Here is a 24,703-nt window from a genome sequence, read left to right on the forward strand (position 1 = left end):
TACTCGCTCACTTTATTTTAGCTTTTGTTGTGGACTAAGAGTGCAAAAAGTTGCTGCCTATCAGTCATTGACACTTCAGTCCAAATTAGCCACAGACCTGTTTCTAAAAGCTGGTATTGCCTGGGGAGAAGTGAAGTTATGAGTCTCCTTCCAAAGGCACATATAGTTCTCTGAGAAGGAGGTAGATAGTGGGCCAGCACCCCAGGGAAAGCCCCCACTTTCTGCATCTATTCCCCATCTGCACTCACAAGAAGGCTAGGGAGACTGAGGCTTCCCTCCTGAGCTTGAACTCTTACCCAGGGCTGAGTCAGCCATCAAGCCATTTCACAGCTGAATAAAGTGAAGCTGTCACTTGACCCAGCAGCCCAGCAGCTCTCCTTGAAAAGAACGTCCTTCCCAGAAACTGGGACATGGGAATGACAATCTTAGGGTCCTGTTGAGGTCCTTGAACTGGTGCAGATGTCCCAGCTGGGGATGCTGGGGAGCGCGTCCTGGTCCCCATCCTGCCTCAGGCTGTCAGCCCTGCCAGGGAGAAGGGAGGAAACCTCTATTCAGCACCTCCTGAGCCTCCGCCAGGCAAGGTGCGTCTTCGCTATTATCTCTGCCAGGGCCGGTGATTAGCTGCATTTTCTACAGATGAGGAAACCGAGGCTCCAAGAAAGGGGACGCTGACACCCAAGGGCCTATTTTGGGTGTACGGTGGAGCCTGCATCGATCCCAGGACTCCTCTCCCCAGAGCCCTTATTCGGCTCTTCCAGGAGCCTGAATGCCCCTCTGACTTCAGTTTCCCCAACTGACAACTGAGCCTTCCTACTCTGACATGCCAAGCTCCCCTCTCCCCGCTGGAGAGAGTTCTCACCCTCATCATTTACCCCTTTTAGAGGTTTTTGGGACCTAAAAACAACAACAGTAGTAATACAAACTCCATACCAGAGATCTACCAAGGTTGGCCCATTGAGGCCTCGCTGTAACCATTTTTCAGATGAGAAAAGTGAGGCAATTAAGAAACTTGCCCAAGGTCACCCATCCAGGAAGTGGCTGAGGCAGGGCTGAAACCCAGGCCTATCTCTAAAATCCATGCTCAAACAAAACAAAACAAAAACAAAAACAAAAAAACAAAAAAGAAAGAAAGAAAAAAGGGCTGGTGTTTCTCAAAGGGCACCGAAATGCTTTGGGGGTGCTTATAAAAAAAAATCCAGAGACCAGGCTGCACCCTTAACCTGCTGCATCAGACTGGACAACAGACCTGGGAATCCGCATTTTCACCAGCTTCCCCAGCAGAGTAAGGAAGCTCCCCATTAAACCGTATTATCTCAGAAAATGGAGGTGACGGGGCAAGAAGCATCCAGGATCAATATCATATATCTCTGCACCCCCTCAACAGCACCTGCCCCCATCAGTACCTGGTGCCTAGCCAGGTACCTGTGGGGACTTGCTTCCTAAGAAGTCAACTCCCTGAGTGCCGGGGTCGGGACAACAGGTTCATATGCAAATATTGGGTCCCTTCCAGTCAATCCTGAGCTCTCAGTTCTGGGAAGGGGCGGGGCTTTCATGACTGGAGCCAATGAATTGGCACCCTGGGCTGGAGGGGTGGGGCCAGGGGCTTTTAAACCTCATCCCAAGGGGCCTTAGAGGCAGTGTTGGGGTTGGCGGCCACAGCTAAGTCCGAGGCCAGCATGCCGCTGCAGAGAATCGTGCGTGTGTGCCTGGAGCATCCCACCAGCGTGGTGTGTGTGGCTGGCGTGGAGACCCTCGTGGACATTTATGGGTAAGAGTCAGAAGCCTAGTGGTTTGCAGGCCCTTGGTGCTGATGGCCTTGGACCTTCCTCCCTGCAGGCTGGGTAGGGCTTCTTCAGCGGCCACTCCCCAGGCTTGGCCTTGGAACAGCAGCCAATCAGGGAAGCTTGGGTCCTCCTCTTGGTCAGCTGGGTTTCCTTAAGACCCCAGCCAGGGAATTTGAAGTTTGGGAGGCTGAACGGGGTAGGAGAGACTTCATTGGCTGAGCTCCAGACCAGGGGCGTGGAGGGGGCTGGTGCCACGAAGAGATGGCACTTTTCCATGTCCAAGGGATCCTGCAGGTTGGGCTGAGGATCTCTCTGGGGCACACAAGAATAGAAACGGCAGATATCCCCAGCCCCATCCTGAGCCTATAAGCCCATAAACAGAGTGTGAATCATTAAAAAAAAAAAAATTAATACATAGCACTTACTATGTGCCAGGCAGTATTCTAAGAGCTTCACAAGCCTCTTGAGTTAACTTCAAACTGTAATCTTGGATTTAACCCTTACAACAACCCTGTGACCTAGGTTTACTACCGGCATTATCTCATCAGACAAATGAGAAACGGAGGCAGAGAGGGCAAGCCCTTTGCTCAAGTCACACCGTTACTAAGTGGCGAGCCAGGGTTTAAACCCGCTTGTGGTCCCGCTCAAGAGTCTTACGCTTTTAGCTGCTCTTCCACTTGGACAATAGAGATGTCTGACCTGGCTTCCTCCAGACACTCAGTGCCCACACATCATGCCTCTGCTGTGTGCCGTCATGCCTCTAAGGCCCATGGCGGAGGGAGGTGAGGTCCTGTCTTCTCTCTCTTAGGAAGAAAAGAAGGGTTAGGGCAGGGTTTTAGGAGCTGGGCTCTGGGACCACCAGGTGGCTTTTGGGGGAGGCTCCAGGGTCCCAGCTCCGAGGTAATCAGGATGCTGGGAGGGGAGGGTGCCGTGGGACAGCTTCCACCTCTCAAGTCTCCCAGCCTCTCTTCGGGCCAGGTTTCTTAACCTCAGCACTACTGACACGGCACCTCCTTGTCATGGGCCGCGCTGTGCACTATAGGATGGAGAGCAGCATTCCGGGACTCTCTTTCCTGGGTGCCGGCAGCACATTCCCCAGTGGTAACAACCAAAAATGTCCCCAGACATTGCCAAATGTGCCCTGGTCTGGGGAGCAAAATATCCCACCCACTGAGAACTAGTCTCCGAGACTAAGACTCTAAAACTCGGGGTGAACTTAGGAGCAGCGATGGGGCTGATCCAGGGCATTGGATGAGAGGGGGTGAGGAGCTGGTCACAGGAGGGAACCAAGTCTGGAGCACAGCCAGCCCAGCTAGGCACCGGGAATTAAAGCCTGGTATTGGGTGGGTGGGCAGTGAGGAGGAGGAAGGGGATTCGGTGGTTCTTGAAGGAAGGTGCCGCCACGGAGGCTGAGCCCCCAGGATAATGAGGAAGGAGGGGTACCTGCCACTTGGCACCACTGCCTGCCTGCCATGGGGTAACTGGGCTGCACGCCATAGGGTGACTCACCTGCCCCTGCTGCCTCATGCCCGTTGGGCAGATGTGTCTCCGGTTTGACCTGCCTGGGAAGCCTGGGGCTGGCGTTTCCCCCAAAGAGCTTCCTTAGAGGATAGAGGATGGGTTGGGGCAATGAGAGCAAAGGCACAGCTTCCTGGGGTTACCTGGGCAACACTGGAGGTTTGCAGAGAAGACCATGGGTGGGACAGCCACAGAGTGGGGGACGGAAGCTCTGATATCTTCAAATGAGGGATTCTTGGGCCCTGATGGCCAGAGTCCCCAGGGGTGGGGGTGGAGAGCTCCTCATACGTTCATTCACACATTCTTCAAGCATTCTTTTGGGTCTAGTGTGTGCACCAGTTGGAGCCTTGGAGGATGAGCACAGGCTCTGGGGATACACACAGGGGTGCACAAGCAGCCCCTCCCCTCGGAGAAGCCAGCGAGGCCGGACAACCTTCTTGGAGGGATGCTGCAGAAAGAACTCCTTGCTGCAAAGGCTGGCAGGACCGAGTTAGCTCTGAGGTCCCTCCTGGCTTGGAGATGCTGTGACATAACAATCCCGGGTGCTCAGACTATGCGTCAACAAGAGAAAGGGAAGTAGGTGTGGTGGCTGAGTCCTGGCTCTGCGACATCCCAGCTCTCTGACGGTGGGAAAAGTCCTTTAACTTCTCTGAGTCTCTGTTTCCTCACCTGTCGCCTGGGGATGATAATAATATCAGCAATGACACTTAATGCCACTCCCCAGCAGTGCCTGTCCTAAGCACTTTCCTTATGTTAACTGATTCTCACAAAATTCTAAAGTGGGCACTGTCATCATCATCATTTTATAGATAAGAAAACAGAGGCACAGAGAGGTTAAACAACTTGCCCAAGGTCACACAGCCAGTGAGTGGCAGAGCCGAGATGCACCCAGTTTGGCCTTACTTCAAAGGGCAGTTGGGGGGATTGAATGAAATGGTGTGTGCAAGGCATGTAACTAATAGTGATTCACGGTGAACTTTCAGTTATGGTAACTGTCACCATTTTCATCATCATCAGTGTAAGGGTGTGTCCTGGGAGTGTGGGCAGCCTCAAGCATCCCCAAACCCGCCATATGTAAGATGTCTGGGGAACAGCCTCTGGACTGTACTGGGAGAAGGAGCTGAGAAGAGAGAAATGAGCATAGCTGAGTCAGGGTAGGCTTCCTGGAGGAGGGGCACCAATCAGAGCCTTGAAGGACGAGCACAAGCAAGTCTGTTGGGCCTCTCCATCTCTGGCAGTGGATTCAACTTTATCTTCTTGCCTTCCCAGGAATTGGAGATGACCCAGGTGTGTTATGGGGGCTTTTCTTTCCTGAGCAGTGAGTCTTAGGATGGGGAAAGGGAAGGAAGGGTACCCTGGTGCCTTGAGCCATGCATTGGGCGTCTGGTGGCTTGTTAACTCCTCCCTGCAACTGGAGGCAGACTCAGATGGATGGTGGCCTGACAAGCGCTATCCCACGGGGCTGTAGGACTTGAACCCAGATCCTATCAAGTTCCACTGCCCAGGTTTGCTTGGTTCCACACAGCTCTTTCTTGAGGCTCAAGCATCAGCACAAACCTTAGCACAAAGTCTTAGTGCAGGAAGGAAGCTGGTTTCTTTTTGCTTTCTTTCTTTCTTTTTTGTAAACAGGGTCTCACTCTGTCACCCAGGCTGGAACACAGTGGTGCAATCTTGGCTCACTGCAGCCTGGACCTCCCCAGGCTCAAGTGATCCTCCCACCTCAGCCTCCGGAGTGGCTGGGACTACAGTATGCATCACCATGCCCGACTAATTTTTGTATTTTTTGTAGAGATAGAGTTTTGCCATGTTGGCCAGGCTCGAACTCCTAGGCTCAAGTGATCTGCCTGCCTCCGCCTCCCAAAGCGTTGGTATTACAGGCGAGGGCCCCTGCATCTGGCTTGGCTTTCTTCTCCTTCTCCTTCTCCTTCTCCTTCTCCTTCTTTTCTTCTTCTTCTTCTTTTTGAGAGGGAGTTTCACTCTTGTTGCATGGGCTAGAGTGCAATAGTGCAATCTTGGCTCTCCATAACCTCTGGTTCCTGGGTTCAAGTGATTCTCCTGCCTCAGCCTCCTGAGTAGCTGGGATTACAGGCATGCACCACCATTCCTGGCTAATTTTTTTTTTTATTGTATTTTTAGTAGAGACAGGGTTTCTCCATGTTGATCAGGCTGGTCTTGAACACCCGACCTCGGGCGATCTACCTGCCTTGGCCTCCCAAAGTGCTGGGATTACAGGCGTGAACCACCGTGCCCAGCCAGTTTCATTCTTAATGAGCAAAATCAGAATCCCAGGATGACCTCTGGTGGGGAGGGCCACCCCCAGGGCCTCCATCATTGGCCCAACGGTGAGAATGGACTGGACCCATTCGCACTGGGCCTTCCTGTAACATGTGGAGATGCTTCCTGGAGTCTGTTGGGTTGTGGCTGCTCATGTGGCTGAGAGCCTGTGAAGGGTCACCTTTGGGATTCGTCACAGGTGGGCCTGGAGAGCAGTCCCCAGGCTGGTTCAGTGAGACATCTCTGGGGTCTCACTCACCACTTCGTTTTTTAGTTGGGGAAACTGAGGCCTGGAGTGTGAAATGATTTGCTCAGGGTTACATAGCAAGTTAAGGACAGAGCTAAAACAAGAAACCAGATCTTCCAATTCAAACAGAGGATCTCTGACTGTTGGTGAAGGAGAAACTGAATACAGAGGTGCTGAGACTCGCCTGGATTGGGGGTCCTGGTGCGGCTTGTGGCGCCTTTGTGTTGGCAGACTTGGCTCTGAGGGCCCCAGAACTCCAGGTATTCCCAGATCCATGGCTGTGTAGGCCCCAGAGTCAGAAGACCCCGGAAGGGTCAGGCCCCATCTACATGGCTGCAGAGGGGCAGGACACGCACAGCAGCCTGGAGGGCAGCAGAGTCTGTTCTGATGGCAGCTCAGACACCTCTAAGAGGGGGCAACCTTGACCTGAGGGGCTCCACAGCTCCCGCACCTCGGAATGACCTCAAGTAGCAGCACATGAAAAAGACAGGAGGCAAGGAAGCCACCACCAAGGTACCCCAGGCAGGGTTCCGTGGGTGGCTTCCTGTGGTGAGGCTTAACAGGTGTCTCCTAAGGGACCACACCTGGCAATGAGCCATCCAGCTCCTCTTTTCTCCAGCTCAGAGGCTTTCAACCCTGGCAGCGGGTTTCAATCACCTGGGGACCCATAAAATAACTGATTACAGGCGTGAACCACCGTGCCCAGCCAGTTTTATTCTTAATGAGCAAAATCAAAATCCCAGGATGACCTCTGGTGGGGAGGGCCACCCCCAGGGCCCACCTTGGGAAACCTGATTCAACTCATCTGTTAAGGGCCCCAGCACCCTAGGTTTCTCAGGATCTGCTGGGGATGGATGTGCAGCTGGCGCTGTGAGCTGCTGCCATCGTTGGGAGGACAAATAGCTCATGTCACCCCTTTCTCAACAGAGGCTGCCTCATGGAGCCAGGCCATTGCTGCTGTGATTACTACATGATGACTACTATTTCATCTTGAGCAACTTTCTGCTTAACTCCGGGCCTCAGTTTCCCCATATGGACCCTGAAGGGGTTGGCATAGAATAGCGGGTTTAAGTTCCAGGCATGGAGGCCTCTGAGTCCCCTCCCTGATTTGACAAAGCAGCTTCCACTCCATCAGCATTGGACTTTGTTTGATGCAGGCGCTCTGAACTGCCAGTGCAGAGAGCTGGGTTTTGGCAGCCTGGTGCATTTCTACTCTAAAATGCGGGGATTTGGGAAAAGGGTGTACGTGGCTGCCACTTTCTAGGGGCGGGGTGGGGCCACCCAGGATTACGGTGGGACTGTGATTTCCTGAAGCCGGTTCTATTGATGAGGATGGCAGGGTCTGGGATCCTCGCTGACTGGGGAGGGGCAGCCGGAACTGCCACCCAGAATCCCAGCTGCCTGGGTCTTGGTCTCCTCTGCCCCCGCAGTCCAGCTTGGTGGGGACCTTGTGGGTCATCTCGTCAACCTTTCTGTGTTCAGACATGGGGACCTTTCCCATCAGTTTCTCCGCTCTAAAATGTCTGGTTTTCTTCTCCCAGAAGTCCAGGCCCTGAGTCCATGGAGGGAGAGGGTGGGTTTGGGTTTTCAGGGGAGTGGGGACAGAGCTGGCTGTGAGTCCTGGCTCTGTCACTTACTGGCTGTGTGACTTTGGGCAAATCACCTGCTGTCTCCGAGGCTCAGTAGTCTCATCTGTAAAGTGGGGGTAGCAGCACACATGTCCTATGGCTGTGGGGATACCTTCATCACCAACGTCCCATCCTCCTCCTCACCATTGAAGGGGTGATACAAGAGCACAAAGGAAGATCTGACTTGGTTCCCGTGAGGGAGAGGGCTCACACTGAGTCAACTCTACACTCGCTGGGACCAGGCCCCAACATTTCTGAGACAACCCGCTCTAAGCTGCGATTCTCAGATGTCAGCGAGCATCAGAATGGCTTAAAATGCCTGTTCCAGGGCCCTGCCTGCAGCACTTCTAAGAATCTGCATTTTCAGCAAGGTGGGTCTGAGGCTGGCCACTTTTAGGGAGGCCACCTGTTCCTGTTTGCCTGGGACCTTGCAGGCTTTAGCTCAGCCAATTCTATATCAGGAACAGACTTAGTCCCAGCAAACGGATGCTGTTGGCCACCCTACCACATTTTACCCCCCGCTCACCATCTTAGGCTGGCTGTGCCATGGAAGCAGTTGAGTTCTCAGGCTGGCTGGGAGGGTGTGGGGCTGGGAGAGCCCTGGACAGGGCTGTGCATGGACAGCCTCAGCAGGGGAGGGTCCAAGGCCCCAAGCCCAGGGCTGGACCAGGAGCACTGCCTAGAACAGCCCAGAAGCCAGCATGTGACAACTCAGCCATGCTGGCAGCTCGGGTGGCCTGATCAGAAGAAGAACTTTGTCCAAGTGAGGCTCCAAGTTCTTCCCCTGTTCTCTAGGAAATGGGAAACTAGATCCTCCCATACCTGACGCAGGAACTCCTCCCAGCAGCCGCCCCTTCTGTTTTCCTAACACAGCTTTCTTGACAGGCATGAGCACTGGACTGGGAGTCAGCAGCCCTACCTTCTAGTCACTTCTCTTCTGGGTCTCAGTTTCCCCAGCAGTGACATGAGGGCATAACGTTTGCTCATCCTGAGAGCTTTACCCACATTGGTTCCTTTAATCTCCTCCTCATCCCCACCAGGTAGATGTAGATGCTGAGGCAGTCCCTGGGTCAAAGTCGCACACCTAGTGAGTGGTGGGACTGGGACTTGAACCCAGCTGCCTGGCCCCAGAGACCACAGGCTCGAGTACCTCGCCACGGCTCTAACACGTTGCCCCTCCTGATCAAGAACCATCGCTGGCTCCCCATGACACAGGGATGAAATGAAAACAAGCCTGTTACAGCCTGCATCTAAACTAGACCTCCGAAGGCTCCATGCTGAAAACACCTTCATTTATGTCTCCTCTACCCATGGAACCTGCCCCAGCCGCCCAGCGCACTCTCTCACCCTGCCTCCATCCACCCGTTTCCTGCACCCTCATTTACTTTATTTAATAACCCCTTTGCTGCCCTCGGCCAGTGGTGTTCCAAGCCTTTCCTATCTAGCATCGCACTTCAGTTTCATGATTGCCTATGAGGTTGGCCAAGTAGGTGTCATTATCCCACTTTATAGGCGAGGTTAATGTGCCCAGAGAGACTAAGTGATTTAGTCAAGCTCAGCTGGCTGATGTGTGACCCAGCCTGGTCTGGAAACTAATTCTTGACTCTGGTCCCAGCACCACCTGAGCCCTCGGCTTCTGCGGCCACACCCTTCCCCAACCTCAGATGTAGCTTGTTCACCTTCTGTGCGAAGCCCTCATTCAGACCGTGGCCCTGGGGACCCTCCTGGGCGGGGGTGCTTCAGCCTTCATTGGGAATCCCCCAGCATCTCACACAGAGCCTGGCACATGGAGGTGGGTGCAGGAGCGCTGGACTGAGATACCCTACACCCAGGGGCTGGAGCCTGGGGACTGAGTGGGGTTTTCACACCGGAAGGACCATCAAGGGTGCTCAGCCCTTGACCATGAATGCTTGGGTCCCAAGCCACAGCTTTGGGGTTGAGGGAGCTCCCTAAAAAGTTTACAGGCTTCAGCTGGGCGCGGTGGCTCACGCCTGTAATCCCAGCACTTTGGGAGGCTGAGGCAGGTGGATCACTTGAGGTCAGGAGTTCAAGACCAGTCTGGCTAATATGGTGAAACCCCTCTCTACTAAAAATACAAAAATCAGCTGGCTGTGGTGGTGGGCTGTGTAGTCCCAGCTCCTTGGGAGGCCGAGGCATGAGAATCGCTTCAACCTGGGAGCTGGAGGTTGCAGTGAGCCGAGATTGCACCACTGCACTCCAGCCTGGATGACAGAGCTAGACTTTGTCTCAAAAAAAAGGCTTCCTGGGTGGTGGAAGTCAGGTGCCTTGGGAGTGGGGATGAGGGAGGAGCTGGGGGTGTTCCCAGGGGTATGAGAAGCTGCTCTTCCTACCTGGGTCTGTCTTCCTGTGTCTCTCCTCTCTCTGAGTCTCCATCTCTCTGAGTCTCTCCAAGTCTCTCTGTCCCTATCTCACTGTCTCTGTGTCTTCATGCCTCTCTATCTGGTTTTGCCATTTTCCCTGTCGGGGGCTGCCCAAGGCAGAACACCCAGGGCAGAACAGGCCAGCGGGCTCCACCAGCCCTGGAAATTACAGGCTTTGTGAGTCGGGTTGCCAGATAAAACAAAAGATGCCTACTTAAAATTGAATTTCAGATAATTAATAATTTTTTAGTGTGAGTATATCCCAAATACTTCATGGGATTACCAAACAATAATTGGTTGTTTATTTGAAATTCAAGTCCAAAAACTGGGCGTGCTGTGTTTTTATTTGCCAAATCTGGCAGCCCTGGTTAGGAGGAGAAATGGGTGTGTCGGTCAGGAGCCCACTCACCAGAGCGGGACCTGCCTGAGGGAGAGCAGCTTGGGCTTGGTTTATTTCCCTTTTTATAAAAAAGCTCCTTTGAGATATATCAGAATCATGCTGGTGGAAGAGTGAAGAGGGTGTTTCGGGGGAGGTCTGCCTTACCCCGAGGGGAGATGGAAAGGGGGGGATGTGGCCAGCTGTGCAAACTTGGGGGAGTCCTCTACATATGCCGAGCCTCAGTTTCCCCACGTGTAGACAGGAGTAATAATCTCATCCTGGGGCTGCAGTGAGGATCCGATGAGCTAACGTACAAAAAGGCTTAGCCAGGCCTGCCGTGGTAAGGGTGCAGAGGCTAGGGGCTTTGGGTTTTAGGATACTGTGGTTCTGACACCTGGGGAGGTGGTGGGCAAGAGTGTGGACTGAGGAGCCAGATGGCCTGGGTTTGGATTTTAGTCCCACCACAAACCTTGGGCAAGTTATTTAACTTCGGTTTTCTCATCTGTGTAGTGGGAGATAATGATTGGTAGCGCCCCCGCTTCTATTTATTGAGAGGATTGCATGATGGGCTGGGACAGCATGAGCTTAACGAGTGTCAGCCACTGTTATCCCCCGGGGAGCGGGGGTGCGTGCCGCTTCCTCCAGGAAACCCTCCAGCTCACAGTGGCCTCTCCCTACAGGGGTTCCCACTGAGCTGTGATCCTGTGGCCCTGAGCCCCACCTGGCTGCCCTGGGCACTGTTGGTCCTCAGCTGGGGAGGGCCGTGGGTAGATCTGCCCAGCCAGGCAGTACCTGAGGGCACAGCGGGTACCCCACAGTCAAAGGAGGCACGGGCTGGTTTCCAAGGAGGACCCCAGACTAGCAGGAATGAGAGGAATGCGATCTCAGGGCCAGATAACATCGCAGATATTTTAAGCCTGCGATTAATGCCTGGTTGACCACATCCGGCCAAGTTTCCTGGGTGACACTGCAGAGCTGTGGGACAGCATGGGCTTAGAGTCAGACCTGGGCGCACACCTGGCTCTGCCATTTAATGCTGTGCAACCTCAGGCTTGTCACTAGGTCTCCCTGAGCCTCAGTTGCTCGTGTGTCAAATGGGGATGATACTGCTCACCTTACAGCTTGTGAGAGTGGAAGGAGCTTCCTGTGCCAGGTGCCCGGCATGCAGCGGACACTCCACCAGATGGAATTCCCTTCCCAGGGAAGACCGGGGATATCTTCCCACCGCTAAGGAGACGTGTGCTGGGATTTGGGGTGAGAATGGCTCTTTTTAAAGCTCTCAGAACTGTAAGGGGCTCCACCCCCCACTGGCCGGTGTTCACGGGGCTCTTCATGCCCAGCCCTGCACTGGGGATTTATCTAGCACATGGCTGGGTTCTGACTTCTCAGGAGGTCACCGTTCTGGTGGGTGGTGAAGAAACTCACAAGGGCAGTGTTAATGAACACAGGCCTTAGAATGTGAGGTTGTGTGTATGTTTTTGGTTTGTTTGTTTTTTGAGACAGGGCTTTGCTGTGTCACCTGGGCTGGAGTGTAGTGGCCCCATTTTGGCTCATTGCAACCTCTGCCTCCCGGATTCAAGCGATTCTCCGCCTCAGCCTCCCCAGTAGCTGGGATTACAGACGAATGCCACCACGCCCAGCTAATTTTTTGTATTTTTAGTAAAGACCGAGTTTTACCATGTTGGCCAAACTGGTCTCTAACTCCTGACCTCAAGTGATCCTCCCACCTCAGCCTCCCAAAGTACTAGGATTACAGGACTGAGTCACTGCGCCCAGCCGACCGTGTGTATGTTTGTGTGGGCTCCCGGCTTGACTCCTGGGAGCTTACTGTGAAGATCTGAGGAATTTGTGTAGCCAAGGAAGACTTCCTGGAGGAAGCAGGGCTTGAGCCAAAACTCAAACATCTGAACAAAAGATACCTCCTTCAGCCCTGCCTATGGCTCTCTGTCCTGCCCAGGTCAGTGCCTGAGGGCACAGAGACGTTCGAGGTTTACGGGACGCCCGGTGTGGACATCTACATCTCTCCCGACATGGAGAGGGGCCGGGAGCGCGCAGACACCAGGCGGTGGCACTTTGACGCGAGTTTGGAGATCATTGTGGTCATGAACTCCCCCAGCAATGACCTCAACGACAGCCATGTGAGCTGGTCCCGGTGGGGTGGGGGGAGGTTGCGGGGAGGCAGCTGCTTAGTTCCTGGAGGGCCCAACAACCTCTTTCTCTAGAGCACTGGGCAGCACAGTGGCCTGGGAACCAGGCTGATAGCTTTGAATCTCAGTTCTGCAAGCTCCAGACACATACCCCGTGTCCTTGGAGAGCCGTGTCACCCCCCCCGGGCCTCTGTCTGCCATCTGTGAAATGGGGATAACCATAACCCCTGCTCCTATCATTGCTGTGGGCACCACATGGGCCAGTGTTGCTCCTTCTCTTGCTTCCCAAGACCCCCTATAGAGAGAGTTGTCCCAGTTCTGCTGAGTTGGGTCTCAGTTTCCCCATATGTAGGCTGAGGGTTGACTAGGGAATCTGCCACTTTGAATGAAAGAGAGAAAGCAGGACAGTGGAGGGACACCACTGTCTGGGAGACCCCCTTCCTAGGTGGCAACGTTTCCCCAAGGTGCTTTGCTATCCTTAATCCACTGTCTTCCTGACTCTATTTGCAGGGTAGGGGACATTTAAAACATGGGAGAAATGGGTGGCCTTTAAGCTTGGCAGAGGTGATGTTCACCTTGAGGGCTGGTGGGGACCAGGACTTGGAGGGTGTGAGTAGTGGGTTTCCACTCCATGTCAGGAGTGATGTTTCAGAAACTGGCCCTTTAAGGAGTACTGACTGCGTGGCAGACACTGGGCAGCTGTGACCTCATCCGGCCCTCACAGCAGCCCCGAGAGGCACGGGACTGATGTTCATTTCACAGATGGGACAACCGAGGTTCAGAGTAACTGTCCCAGGACTGCACCCTAATGGTCAGGAGAGCTAGAATTCAGTGCAGACCCACCTGACCCCTGGGGGCAGTTTCCCTCCACCACCGCCATCTCTGTTTCCAGCCATGTGTCTGAATTGAGCCTCTCCAATGAGCTCCATGAGTCATGTGGGGCAGGACCCAGTGAACCCATTTAACAGACAAGGAAACAGAGAAGGGGCGTGGCTTTCCTGAAGTCACATGATATAGCGAGTGGCAGAGTTGGTGAGTCAGGACAGAGTCCCAGGGGCAGTGCAAGAGGACCCACTAGCCTGCCAGGGGCCCCTCCTGGGTGCTGATCGAACTGGGAATGGTGTGGGTACCTCCCGCCTTGAATTCCTTGGCCACGATGGCTGTTTGGATGGAGGAAGCTCAGAGTCTCTCCCACTCTTCCCCCTGCCCGCCATATACCCCCACACCCAATCCTGCCTTTGGCCAGGATCCCAGTGATTGTCCGTTTGAGGCAAGCATCACTGCTGGTGATTGACACACGGGGGTCAGTAATTGCAGGATTTAGGGGCTCCCAGGACTACAGAGGTGAGTGGCCTCTGCAAGATCCTCCCTTTCTGACTGGGATTTGGACATCAGAAGCAGAGAGTTGAGAGATGAACTTGGATGCCTTGAATTCACCCGACTCCAACCAAATGTCATCCTCGCCATCTTCATCCTCACACTGTAACAGTTCTTAGGTGCTCGCTGTGGGCCAGGAACCAAGCTGCGCATGCCCCATACATGACTCCTTTCATCTTCACAGCCTCTAGTTAGTCCTCAGGGGCAGGAACTATTGTCATCCCCACTTTACGGTTGAGGAAATTGAGGCCCAGAGAAGATCAGTAACTTTTCCCGGAATATTCAAAAGTGGGGCATCCAGAATCTGGGTCCAGGCCATCTGACCCCAGAGCCCTGCATTGAACCACCCCCACCCAAGATGCCGCCTGCCCACTGATAACAATAGCTGGTATTTCTTGGGCACTGCCTATGGGCTCAGTCCTTTACATGTATTGTTTCCAAGCTGCACTACGAGCCTCTGAGGTAGACACCTGTGGAGGTAGAGACCTTTTCCCATTTTGCAGGTGGGAACACTGAGGTGGCTCAGAGAGGTGAGAGGCCTTGGCCAAGGTCATAGGGTGGCCAGAGGTGCCGGGCTCAGACCTGTCTGAGTCCCACAGACAAGAATGTCGGCTTGGAGAGTGTCCCCAAACCTTGCCCAGTCCAAACCCTTTATTTTACAAATGGTAAACCTGAGACCCAAAGGGGAGTGGGATCTTGTCAAAAATCACAGAGTAGGTTATTGGAGGGACTGGGACCCAAGTCTCTGGAGAAGCCCTCACAAATAGCTCCCGTTTTACAGATGTGCCAACCAAGACACAGAAAAATAAATGGCACGGGAAGGTTAAAGAAAGAGCAAGGTTCCTGGGGCCCCTTCCCCTCCTTACCAGATCCCCGAGAGCTCTTTTGGGTCAGGAGCTCTTGGCTTCTGCTGGCATCACTCTGCACCCAACTCTCCACAGGTTCAGATTTCCTACCACTCCAGCCGTGAGCCTCTGCCCCTGGCCTATGCGGTGCTCTACCTCACCTGTGTTGGTAAGTTGGGGCCATGCTGATGGTGTGGCCAAGGGCACATTTAAAAAAGTCAAAGAGTGTACATTGAAAATGAAACCTCCTTCCCTCCAACTCAGGACTTCTAGTTCCCCAAACCCAACATTTTTCTAGAGATATGCTGTGCTTGTATATGAAGGCAAATACATACCTGTATATCTCCCCTATTTTGTAAGCAAATTGAAGCATACTATAGACAAGGAACTGGCCTTGCTTTTGCCAGCTTAAAGTTTTTCTGCTAAGCCTCCACAAATGGATTCATAAACTCCATGCAAGATGATTCAAATGTTGGAGCTATCAGAAAGGGCATGCAAAGTAATTGTGATTCATATGTTAAGAGTTCTAGTAGACAAGGTGGACAACATGCATGAACAGACAGGGAATTTCAACAAAGAAGAAAATTGATAAGAAAGAGTCAAATGGAAATGCTATAAATAAAAACCATAGTAATAGAGATTTAAAAAAGGCTTTTGAAGATTTCATCAGTAGACGTGGCACAGCTGAGGAAAGAATCAGTGAACTTGAAGATAAGTAAATAAAAGTTACCCAAACTGAAACCCAAAGAGAAAAAAGAATAAAATAAACAAATGAAAAAACACAACAGATCTAAGAGCTCTGGGACAGTATCAAACAGTCTAAATTCAATGAAATTCCCATGGAAATCCCAACATGGCTTTTTAATATAACTTTACAGAGCTGATCCTAAAATTTGTCTGGAAGAGCAAAAGTCAGGAATAGCCAAGACAATTTTGATGAAGAACAAAGTGGATGGATTCACAATTCCAAATATCAAGACTTTCTTTTTCAAGCTATAGTACTTGAGGCATTGTGAAATTGGTATAGAGCAATGGAGCAAATAGAGAACTCAGAGACAGACCTGTGCTGTGTGGTTATCATGTGGCAATAAATGAACTTGGAGCCCTACCTCACACCATATGCAAAAAGAAACCTCAAGTGAGTTAAAAATCTTAAGGTGAAAATCAAAATAGAAAGCTTTTAGAAAAGAACATCTTTGTAACCTCAAGATAGTAAATATTTTCTTTAGCAAGGCAAAACAAAAGTGTAAAAACCATAAGGGAAAGATTGCTAAATTAGACATTAAAATTAAAAATTTCTATGCAGCAGAGGACAAGTAAAAAGTCAAACTATGAACTAGGAAAAGAAATCTGCAATGCGTATGGCTGACTTGATGCATGTAGAATATGAAGAACTCCAATCAATAAGAAAAGGACAAAAATAATAGACATGGGCAAGAATATGAATAAGCAATTCACAGAAGAGAAAGCCCCAGTGATCAAAACCCAGATTAAAAGATGCTTAACTGAGCATTGCTAAGGTTGTGGAGCTGGGAAACTCGTTACAAAGGAGTGGGTGGGAGTTTGCTTTGGCTCACACACTTGAGAAGCAATTAGCAAAGAAGTTGAAAATGCTTTATCTGTAGGAGGCATTTTTTAGAAGCAGAACTTCTAGGTTACAGAGAATCTATATTTTTGAAGTTGATAGATATTGCCAAATTGTTCTCCAAAAACACTGTATCAGTATGCATGTCTGCCAACTGCATACATGCTTTGCCAACACTGCGTTATCAACTTTTTCCCTTTTTGCCAGTCGGGTAGGTTGGCATCTCACTGTTGTTTTACTTTGCCTTTCTTTAGTTAGGAGTGAGACTGGGCATTCACATCCACAGCCCAAATATACACACACACATGGTCACTGGAAAATAACATAGACAAAAAAGTACATAAAACTTTATTTTACATACATATGTGTGTAAAACATATGTGTACACACACACACACACACACACACACACACAAATGAATAATTACAAAGCAAACCCGAGTAGCCCAGGAAATAAACCCAAGAGTAGCCCAAGAAATAAAGCACAACCAGCACCTTGAAGTCCCCCACAATGTCTCTCTGATCATAACTCCTTCCTTCCCCTACAGGTAACCACGATCTTGTGATAAGTATTTTCTTGCTTTTCCTTATGGTTTTATCCCCTGAATATGCATACCCAAATAACATGTCTAATTTTGCCATCTGATTTTCTGCGGATGCAATCATATCGTGCGTATTCTTTTGTGTTGGGCTTCTTTTACCGCATATCATGTTTATGCGATGCATCCACTTGTTGCGCGGTGGTTGGATATTTTTTCACATGTTTAAAAATCACTTCAGGCTAGGCGTGGTGGCTCCCACTTGTAATCCCAGCACTTTGGGAGCCTGGGGTGGGTGGATCACTTGAGCCCAGGGGTTCAAGACCAGCCTGGGCAACATGGTGAAATCCTGCCTCTACAAAAGATACAAAAATTAGTTGGGCGTGGTGGCACGCACCTGTAGTCCCAGCACTCAGGAGGCTGAAGTTGGAGGATCACTTGAGCCCAGGAGGCAGAAGTTGCAGTGAGCCATGATCATGCCACTGCACTCTGGCCTGGGCAACAGAGACCCTTTCTCGCCTGAAAAAAAAAAAAAAAAAAAAAAAAAAACCTTTCAAATTTATTCTTTCTTCTCTCCCTCCTTGCTCCTCACTACTTCTTCTTTAAGAACTGAGAAGACTACTTTTTTTCAGAGCAGGAAGGTTGATTCAGACCTCTTGAATGCTCCATGTGTCTTGTGAAATCTCCCCCAGTGTCTGGGGAGCAATGTTAAGAAGGTGGGATGGGGTGGGATTTGGGGACTGTGAGTTGCTCAGAGAGGACACACTGCCAGTAGGTGGCAGAGCCTGGGTTCATGTTCACTTCTGTTTGACACCTAAGTCCAGGCGTGCTCCCCCATCCCAAGGAGATGAGGTGGTTTTATACAGACAAGAATGTTTCAGGAGACCTGGGCTTGGTGCAGGGCGTGCCTGGGAGTACAAGGGCTGCAGGGAAGGCTTCCTAGAGCCCAGTGTTTGTCCTGGGCCTTTGCTGTGACCCTGCTTCTTGCCTCAGGCCTCTTTCCCCAGCCCACAGGGTGCAGACGCCTTCACCCCTGGCTGGTGTCTTCTTGGAAATGACTTGCCTTTGCCCAGCCCTGGACAAACCCCAAGGTCAAGGCCTGCCTTGGGCTCCTGGGAGCCTTGTAGTGACTTACCCTCTGCCTCCTCTTGCAGACGTCTCTCTGGATTGTGATCTGAACTGTGAGGGAAGGCAGGATGGGAACTTTGTAGACAAGGTAGGCATCTCTGCCTGGGCCAAGGAAGAGGGAGTGCAGTTTGGAGCTTGCTCTAGGTTGGGTTAAGAAGGGTGAGGCCATTACAGGTATCCCCCCACCTCCCAGCTGATGCTGAGGCCAGAGGAGCCAAAAACAGAAACCAGGTATGGCTAGGGATCTTCTTTGACGGGGAGAGAAATCATCACCAGGAATTATCAGGCATGGAGGAACCAGCCCTGAGCTAGACCTTGGTCTGTGGGATCAAGACCTTCTGGACTCATAATCTAGGTCAGGAGTGGGCAAACTTTTTCTGTGAAAGTCACGTAGTAAGGATTTCAGGCTTTGTGGGCCGTACAGTCTCAATTCTGCCATTATAGTGCCAAAGGAGCCACAGTTAATACATAAACGATGGATATGACTGTGTGCCAATAAAACTTTATTTATACAAACTGGCAGTGGGCCAGATTTGGTCCACAGTTAATAATGTGCTGACCTTGATCTAGGCAAGAAGAGAAACCAGAAATGAAACTGTTGAAGAACTTGGGACTGAATTGTGGAACTTGGTGCAACAGGAGTTTAGAAAAGGTCGAGGTGGACTGGGTGGGTGAGGAAGGCTTCCTGGAGGGACATACCCTTGAGCTGGGCTCTGAAAGGATGCAGGAGGGAGGACGTTTCAGGTAACGGCAGGAGCAAAAGCAAGGAGGGCGAAATGGGGGAATGAGCACAGTGTGAGGCATGTGGTCCTGTAATCAGGAGGTTACTTGTTGAGAAAGTGGATGTTGGCTGAAGGCCCGTTACAGACAGCCATGAAAGCCAGCTCTGTGCTTTGGACTGGATGGTGTGGGCCATAGAGAGCCCTTGCCCTTGCCATTTCTTGAGAAGGAGCTGTTTTGAGAATGTGGACCTAGCCTCACAGGGTGGAGTGGTCAGGTGGCAGGCCAGGCTGGGGTTCCTGGGCAGGGAGGCACAGGTCTCCTGCGAGCTCCCATCACTGGCTATGTTTTGCCATTGGCAGCGGCAGTGGGTCTGGGGGCCCCGTGGGTATGGTGCCATCTTGCTGGTGAACTGTGACCGTGATGATCTGAGCTGTGGCGTCCAGGACAACGACGACCAGCACGTGCGCTGCCTGCAAGGTGAGGCCGGGCAGGTCCCAGGTCACTGCTCAGTTACCCCATGGGAGTTCCAACCCACAGGTGGGACTCTGAGGGAAGAGTCCAGGGGACAGTGCCAGCCTCCAGACACACCTCGATGTTCCTCAAAACCCATCTCAGGCTGGCAGCTGCCCCTCCCTAGTTCCCTAGTGCCAGCCAGCACTCACATGCCGGGGCAAAAGCTCTGGAAATGAGCCACCTCGCCATTCTCTTCCTGCAGGGGAGCAGAGGATGCTAGCACTGTTTTAGCACCTACTGTGTGCCAGGCCTTTTCCCCAAATTCTTATGAATCATCCAAGTGGGACAGTATCATCACCCCAATTTAGAGACAAGGAGGCTGAGGCTCAGAAGTCAGGAGACTCCCTGAAGTCTGTATCTTATCCAGGACTCTCCCCTCAACCCCAAATCTGTGCCTCCTTCCCCTGCACCTCTGGCCTGTATTTCTGTGGCACCCACCTCCTAAGTCCATCTGCCCTGCATTCCAGCCCCATGGAGAATGAGCTGCAGTATTCCGGGGTGTGCTAGGTGTTGTCCGAGGGAGATGACCATGGCCGCCTTCCGAAGTGGGCACCATTGGAGATGGTGGGGCTGGGGGCCCAGTGGGTCTCCAGTGGCCCCTCTGGAAGGGAGGGGCTCCTCCAACATCACAGTGTGGTGATGCTGAGATGGAGACCGGAACCCTCACCTGCCCACTGCCCACGTGGCCTCACCCTCCTCGCTTCTCTGGAGCACCTGTCATGTGTCAGACGCTGGCTGGCTATGCCACACTTCATGTTTCTCTGGGCAATTCAGGAAACATGAGTCCAAGAGAGCATGGACATCTTCGTGGTTTGCTCTTGATGGCTTCCAGGGTTTTCACAAAGCTGGGGCTAGGAGACCCAGGTCTTGACACCCACTGACCTGGGGAGGGAGCCAGGCAGCAGAGGAAGGTGCCAGTGTCCAGGACTCCCCTGAGTCACCACCACTCTTTCTGGCTTCATAGACCTGGAAGATATGTCTGTCATGGTCCTGCGGACGCAGGGCCCAGCTGCCCTCTTTGATGACCACAAACTTGTCCTCCACACCTCCAGCTACGATGCCGAACGGGCACAGGTCTTCCACGTCTGCGGTGAGTTCGTGCCACTCCGCCTCACCGTCTGTGCCCTGTTGCCAGGTCGCCTGCCAGGGAACCTCGTCTTCCTGCCTTGGGCCATGGGCAGGTCCTGCTCACACTCCAGATGTCCTGGTGGGGTGGCTGGTCACAGTAAGAACAGTCAGAAGTGGGGGCTTTGGAACTGATGAACTGGTGTCCCCAGCACAACACCTGGCCTGAGGTCATTTTACTGGATGAATGAACTTTCCAAATACATTTTAAGCACATGTAGAAATTCTTATCAAAAATTTCAAGTATACACAAAAGCAAGGCGATGAACCCCCCGTGCCTGTCACTCAGATTCAACAGCTATCCATGTTTTGTCTGTCTCACTAAAGTATTGTAAAGCCAGCCCCAAACACCATAGGTTTCTCCCCTACTTAATTCCATTTGCATTTCCCCCTAAATAGATGGCTGTTGTTTTACATGGTCACAGTGCCCAAATCACAAGAAATACAAGTAAGAATCTAAATACCTTTGAGAAAGCAAAAGTGTATACAAGCAATAAGAGGCTTTTTTTTTTTTTGAGATGGCGTCTCGCCCTGTCACCCAGACTGGAGTGCAGTGGCATGATCTCGGCTCACTGAGACCTCCACTTCCCAGGTTCAAGTGATTCTCCTGCCTCCTGAGTAGCTGGGACTACAGGCACATGCCACCATGCCTGGCTAATTTTTTATATTTTTAGTAGAGACAGGGCTTCACTGAGTTAGCCAAGATGGTCTCGATCTCCTGATCTCATGATCCCCCTGCCTCAGCCTCCCAAAGTGCTGGGATTACAAGTGTGAGCCACCACACCCCCCACCCCCACTTATTTTTAAAATCATCAGACAATACGGAAGTATAGAAAGTGAAATCTGAGAGTTCTCTACCCCTGTCTCTAAATCTGACTCTTTATTTATTTATTTATTTATTTGAGTCAAGGTCTTGCTCTGCCTCCCAGGCTGGAGTGCAGTGGCGTGATCTCAGCTCACTGCCACCTCCACCTTTCAGGATCAAGCAATCCTTCCACCTCAACCTCCCAAGTAGCTGGGACTACAGGCATATGCCACCACACCCTGCTAAGTTTTGTATTTTTTTTTTTTTGTAAAGGCAGGGTTTTACCATGTTGCCCATGCTGGTCTTGAACTCCTGGGCTCAAGCAATCCACCTGCTTTGGCCTCCCAAAGTGTTAGTATTATAGGCATGAGCCACTGTACCTGGCCTAAATCTGACTCACACTGTTAACAAGTTGGGATGTGCTCTTCCAAGCTTTGTTCTGCATGCACTCCAGTGTGTGTCCATATGCTGCTTCCAATTGGTTTCCTTCATTGAATAATAATTCCACCACTTTCCTGGTATTTATTCAGCTCTATTTTATTCTTTTCCTCTGCTATGTAATATTCCAAAGCATAGAGATGCTATGACCTACACAGTTCTGTGAACTGTGGTGGTTTACAGTGTTTTGATTTTATAACAATGCAGGTTGCTTGAGGTCAGGGGCTTTGTTCATGGCCATGTCCCAAGTCCAGAACCACACCCCATGGGTGCACTCTAGTTGCACAGTAAATATTTGATGAATGAATGAATAGCGAGCACTCTTGTACAGAAATATATGAATTTGTACCTTTTTTGTTGTTTTTTTGTTGTTTTTTTGAGATGGAGTCTTGTTCCATACCCAGGCTGGAGTGCAGTGGTGTGATCTCAGCTCACTGCAACCCCTGCCTCCTGGGTTCAAATGATTCTCCTGCCTCAGCCTCCTGAGTAGCTGGGATTACAGGTGTGCACCACGACCACCTGGCTAATTTTTGTATTTTTGATAGAGACAGGGTTTCACCATGTTGGCCAGGCTGGGATTGAACTCCTAACTTCAGGTGATCGCCCCTGCCTCAGCCTCTCAAAGTGCTGTGATTATAGGCATGAGCCACTGCGCCTGGCCTGTAGATGTATTTTTGTAGGAAAGATACTTAGTAGTGGAATTGCTGAGCTAGGGGTAAACATTACTTTGTTGGATGCTGCCAAATTGCACTCCAAAAAGACATGAACACCAACCTTAGAAAGGAAGGCCCTTCCCCCAGCTGTGCCGCCACCGTGTATTACCTGCCTCTCCTTTGCCAGTGGAGGTGAAAGGAGGGAGTTGTTGTAGGACTTGCACTTTTTAATGAGGCTACAGGCCCCTTCCTGTGTCCCTCATGCTCATGCTCCCTGGGCCCACAGGGAGTCACAGCCATCCCTTCCCTCCCGTTCCAGGTCCTGAGGATACGTGTGACGCCTATAGGCACGTGCTGGGCCACGACAAGGTGTCCTATGAGGTACCCCGCTTCCATGGAGACGAGGAGCGCTTCTTCGTGGAAGGCCTCTCCTTCCCTGATGCCGGCTTCACAGGACTCATCTCCTTCCATGTGACTCTGCTAGATGACTCCAATGAGGTAGGGGCAGAGGGGGTTCAAGAGGGGCTCCACTTGGGACCAGCCCGGACAACATGGCGAAACCGCATCTCTACAAAAAAAAAAATACAAATATTAGCGAGACATAGCAGTGTGCACCTATAGTCCCAGCTACTTGGGAGGCTGAGGTGGGAGGATCACCTGAGCCCAGGGAGGCTGAGGTTGCAGTGAGCTGGGATCACCCCACTGCACTCCACAGCCTGGGCAACAAAGGAAGACTCTATCTCCAAAAAAAAATTAATAATAATAAAGGGATGTGGGGAGGGCTCCATTCCTGGTAAGCCTACCAGGCACCCCTGGTGTGAAAGATCCCAGACTTCCTGACCACCCCCTGGTTCATTTCCATCTTGCAGAGAGGCCAGGGGCTTTCTTCTGGACCACAGTCATGGAATCCACTCACACTGAGTCAAGGTCTTGCTCCATCGCCCAGGCTGGAGTGCAGGGGCGTAATCTCAGCTCACTGCAGCCTCCACCTTTCAGTCTCAGCAATCCTTCCAGAGGCCCTCCAGGCCTCTGGACTCCAAGTCCAGTGCTCCTTCTCCCCTTGTCTGCCCCTGTAGGCTTTCTCGGCGTCCCCTATCTTCACTGACACTGTCGTGTTCCGAGTGGCACCCTGGATCATGACGCCCAGCACCTTGCTGCCGCTAGAGGTGTATGTGTGCCGGTGAGTCTCGGGGCAGTGGGTGGTCCCTCTGGCCCCCAGGACCTGGCTCCATCCCGAGCCCCTCTTCCTTGGGTTTGTCTGTAGTGTGAGGAACAACACGTGTTTTGTGGATGCGGTGGCTGAGCTTGCCAGGAAGGCCGGCTGCAAGCTGACCATCTGCCCACAGGACGAGAACCGCAATGACCGCTGGATCCAGGTAACCACGGCCGCTGGGCAGGGCCCGGCCACGATGCCCTCCTGGAGGGAGAGGCCTTCATCTGGGGTGCTCCCCAGGGAACTTGGTACACTTTCTAATATGTGAGACCTAGAGGCCTCTCTCCAGAACTTTCTGGAGACCCAGACACACACTGAATGCTGGATTCAATACCCATTCACCTACTAGATCTGGGGTGGGCACCACATCAGGCCCCCGGGGTGGCACAGGTAAGAGACACATACTCCCTGCCCTCAACAGCTGAGACCAGTGGTTCTTATCAAGAGGCGATTTGTACCCAGGAGACGTTTGGCAGCGTCTGCAGACAGTGCTCAGGACAAGCCCCTACAATAACGTATTATCCAGTCCCACGCATCAGTAGTGTCGAGGCTAAGAAGCCCTGATGTGCAGAATGATTGCTCCAAGCTATAAAATACCTACTCCTACAATCTAGGGTGTAGACATGGTGAAACCCTGTCTCTACAAAAAAGTTAAAAAATTAGCAGGGCATGGCCGGGCACAGTGGCTCACACCTGTAATCCCAGCACTTTGGGAGGCCAAGATGGAAGGATTGCCCGAGGTCAGGAGTTCCAGACCAGCCTGGCCGACATGGTGAAACCCCGTCTCTACTAATAACACAAAAATTACCCTAATGTTTTAGTGCATGCCTGTAATCCCAGCTACTCAGAAGGCTGAGGCAGGAGAATTGCTTGAATCTGGGAGGTGGAGGTTGCAGTGAGCTGAGATCTTGCCACTGCACTCCAGCCTGGGCAACAAGGGAGAAACTCTGTCTCAAAAGAAAAAAAAAATTAGCAGGGCATGGTGGGGCATGTCTGTAGTCTCAGCTACTCTAGAGGCTGAGGCCAGAGAATCACCTGAGCCTGGGGAAATCAAGGCTGCAGTGAGCTGTGATTGTGCCACTATACTCCAGCCTGGGCAACAGAATGAAACCTTGTCTTAAAATGAAGAGAGAGATAGAGAGAGTGAGAGAAGGAAAAAGGAAGGAAGGAAGAAAGATCTAGGGTGCAAGAAAGAAAGAAAAAGAAAAAGAAAGAAAGAAAGGAAGGAAGGAAGGAAGGAAGGAAGGAAGGAAGGAAGGAAGATCTTGGGTGCAGAGGCTGCACCAGCAAACCACCAGCAGGGTTTGGGGGATGCAGCGTCGCCTCTGCCTAGGAAATCAGTGAAGACCTCCGAGAGGGAGGGCATCTGAGCTGGACCAGATTTAGCAGATGGGTGCACAT

General features: G+C 51.7%; 1 protein-coding gene across 1 annotated transcript in view; it reads left to right on the forward strand.

Annotated features, from left to right (window-relative positions):
* Positions 1-1,642: 1,642 nt before the first annotated feature.
* PADI3 (peptidyl arginine deiminase 3) overlaps positions 1,643-24,703 on the forward strand; it is a 39,324-nt gene continuing 16,263 nt past the window's right edge. The window contains exons 1-9 of the mRNA XM_037730822.1: positions 1,643-1,768; positions 12,169-12,349; positions 14,677-14,749; positions 17,859-17,920; positions 18,915-19,032; positions 20,033-20,158; positions 22,409-22,587; positions 23,166-23,269; positions 23,354-23,465. Coding sequence (XP_037586750.1) covers positions 1,677-1,768; positions 12,169-12,349; positions 14,677-14,749; positions 17,859-17,920; positions 18,915-19,032; positions 20,033-20,158; positions 22,409-22,587; positions 23,166-23,269; positions 23,354-23,465 — 1,047 coding nt within the window. The 5' untranslated portion in view covers positions 1,643-1,676. The remainder of the gene's footprint in view (positions 1,769-12,168; positions 12,350-14,676; positions 14,750-17,858; positions 17,921-18,914; positions 19,033-20,032; positions 20,159-22,408; positions 22,588-23,165; positions 23,270-23,353; positions 23,466-24,703) is intronic.

The sequence above is a fragment of the Cebus imitator genome, unplaced genomic scaffold, assembly GCF_001604975.1.
Source record: "Cebus imitator isolate Cc_AM_T3 unplaced genomic scaffold, Cebus_imitator-1.0 Scaffold15, whole genome shotgun sequence".
NCBI classification, from domain to species: Eukaryota; Metazoa; Chordata; class Mammalia; order Primates; family Cebidae; genus Cebus; species Cebus imitator.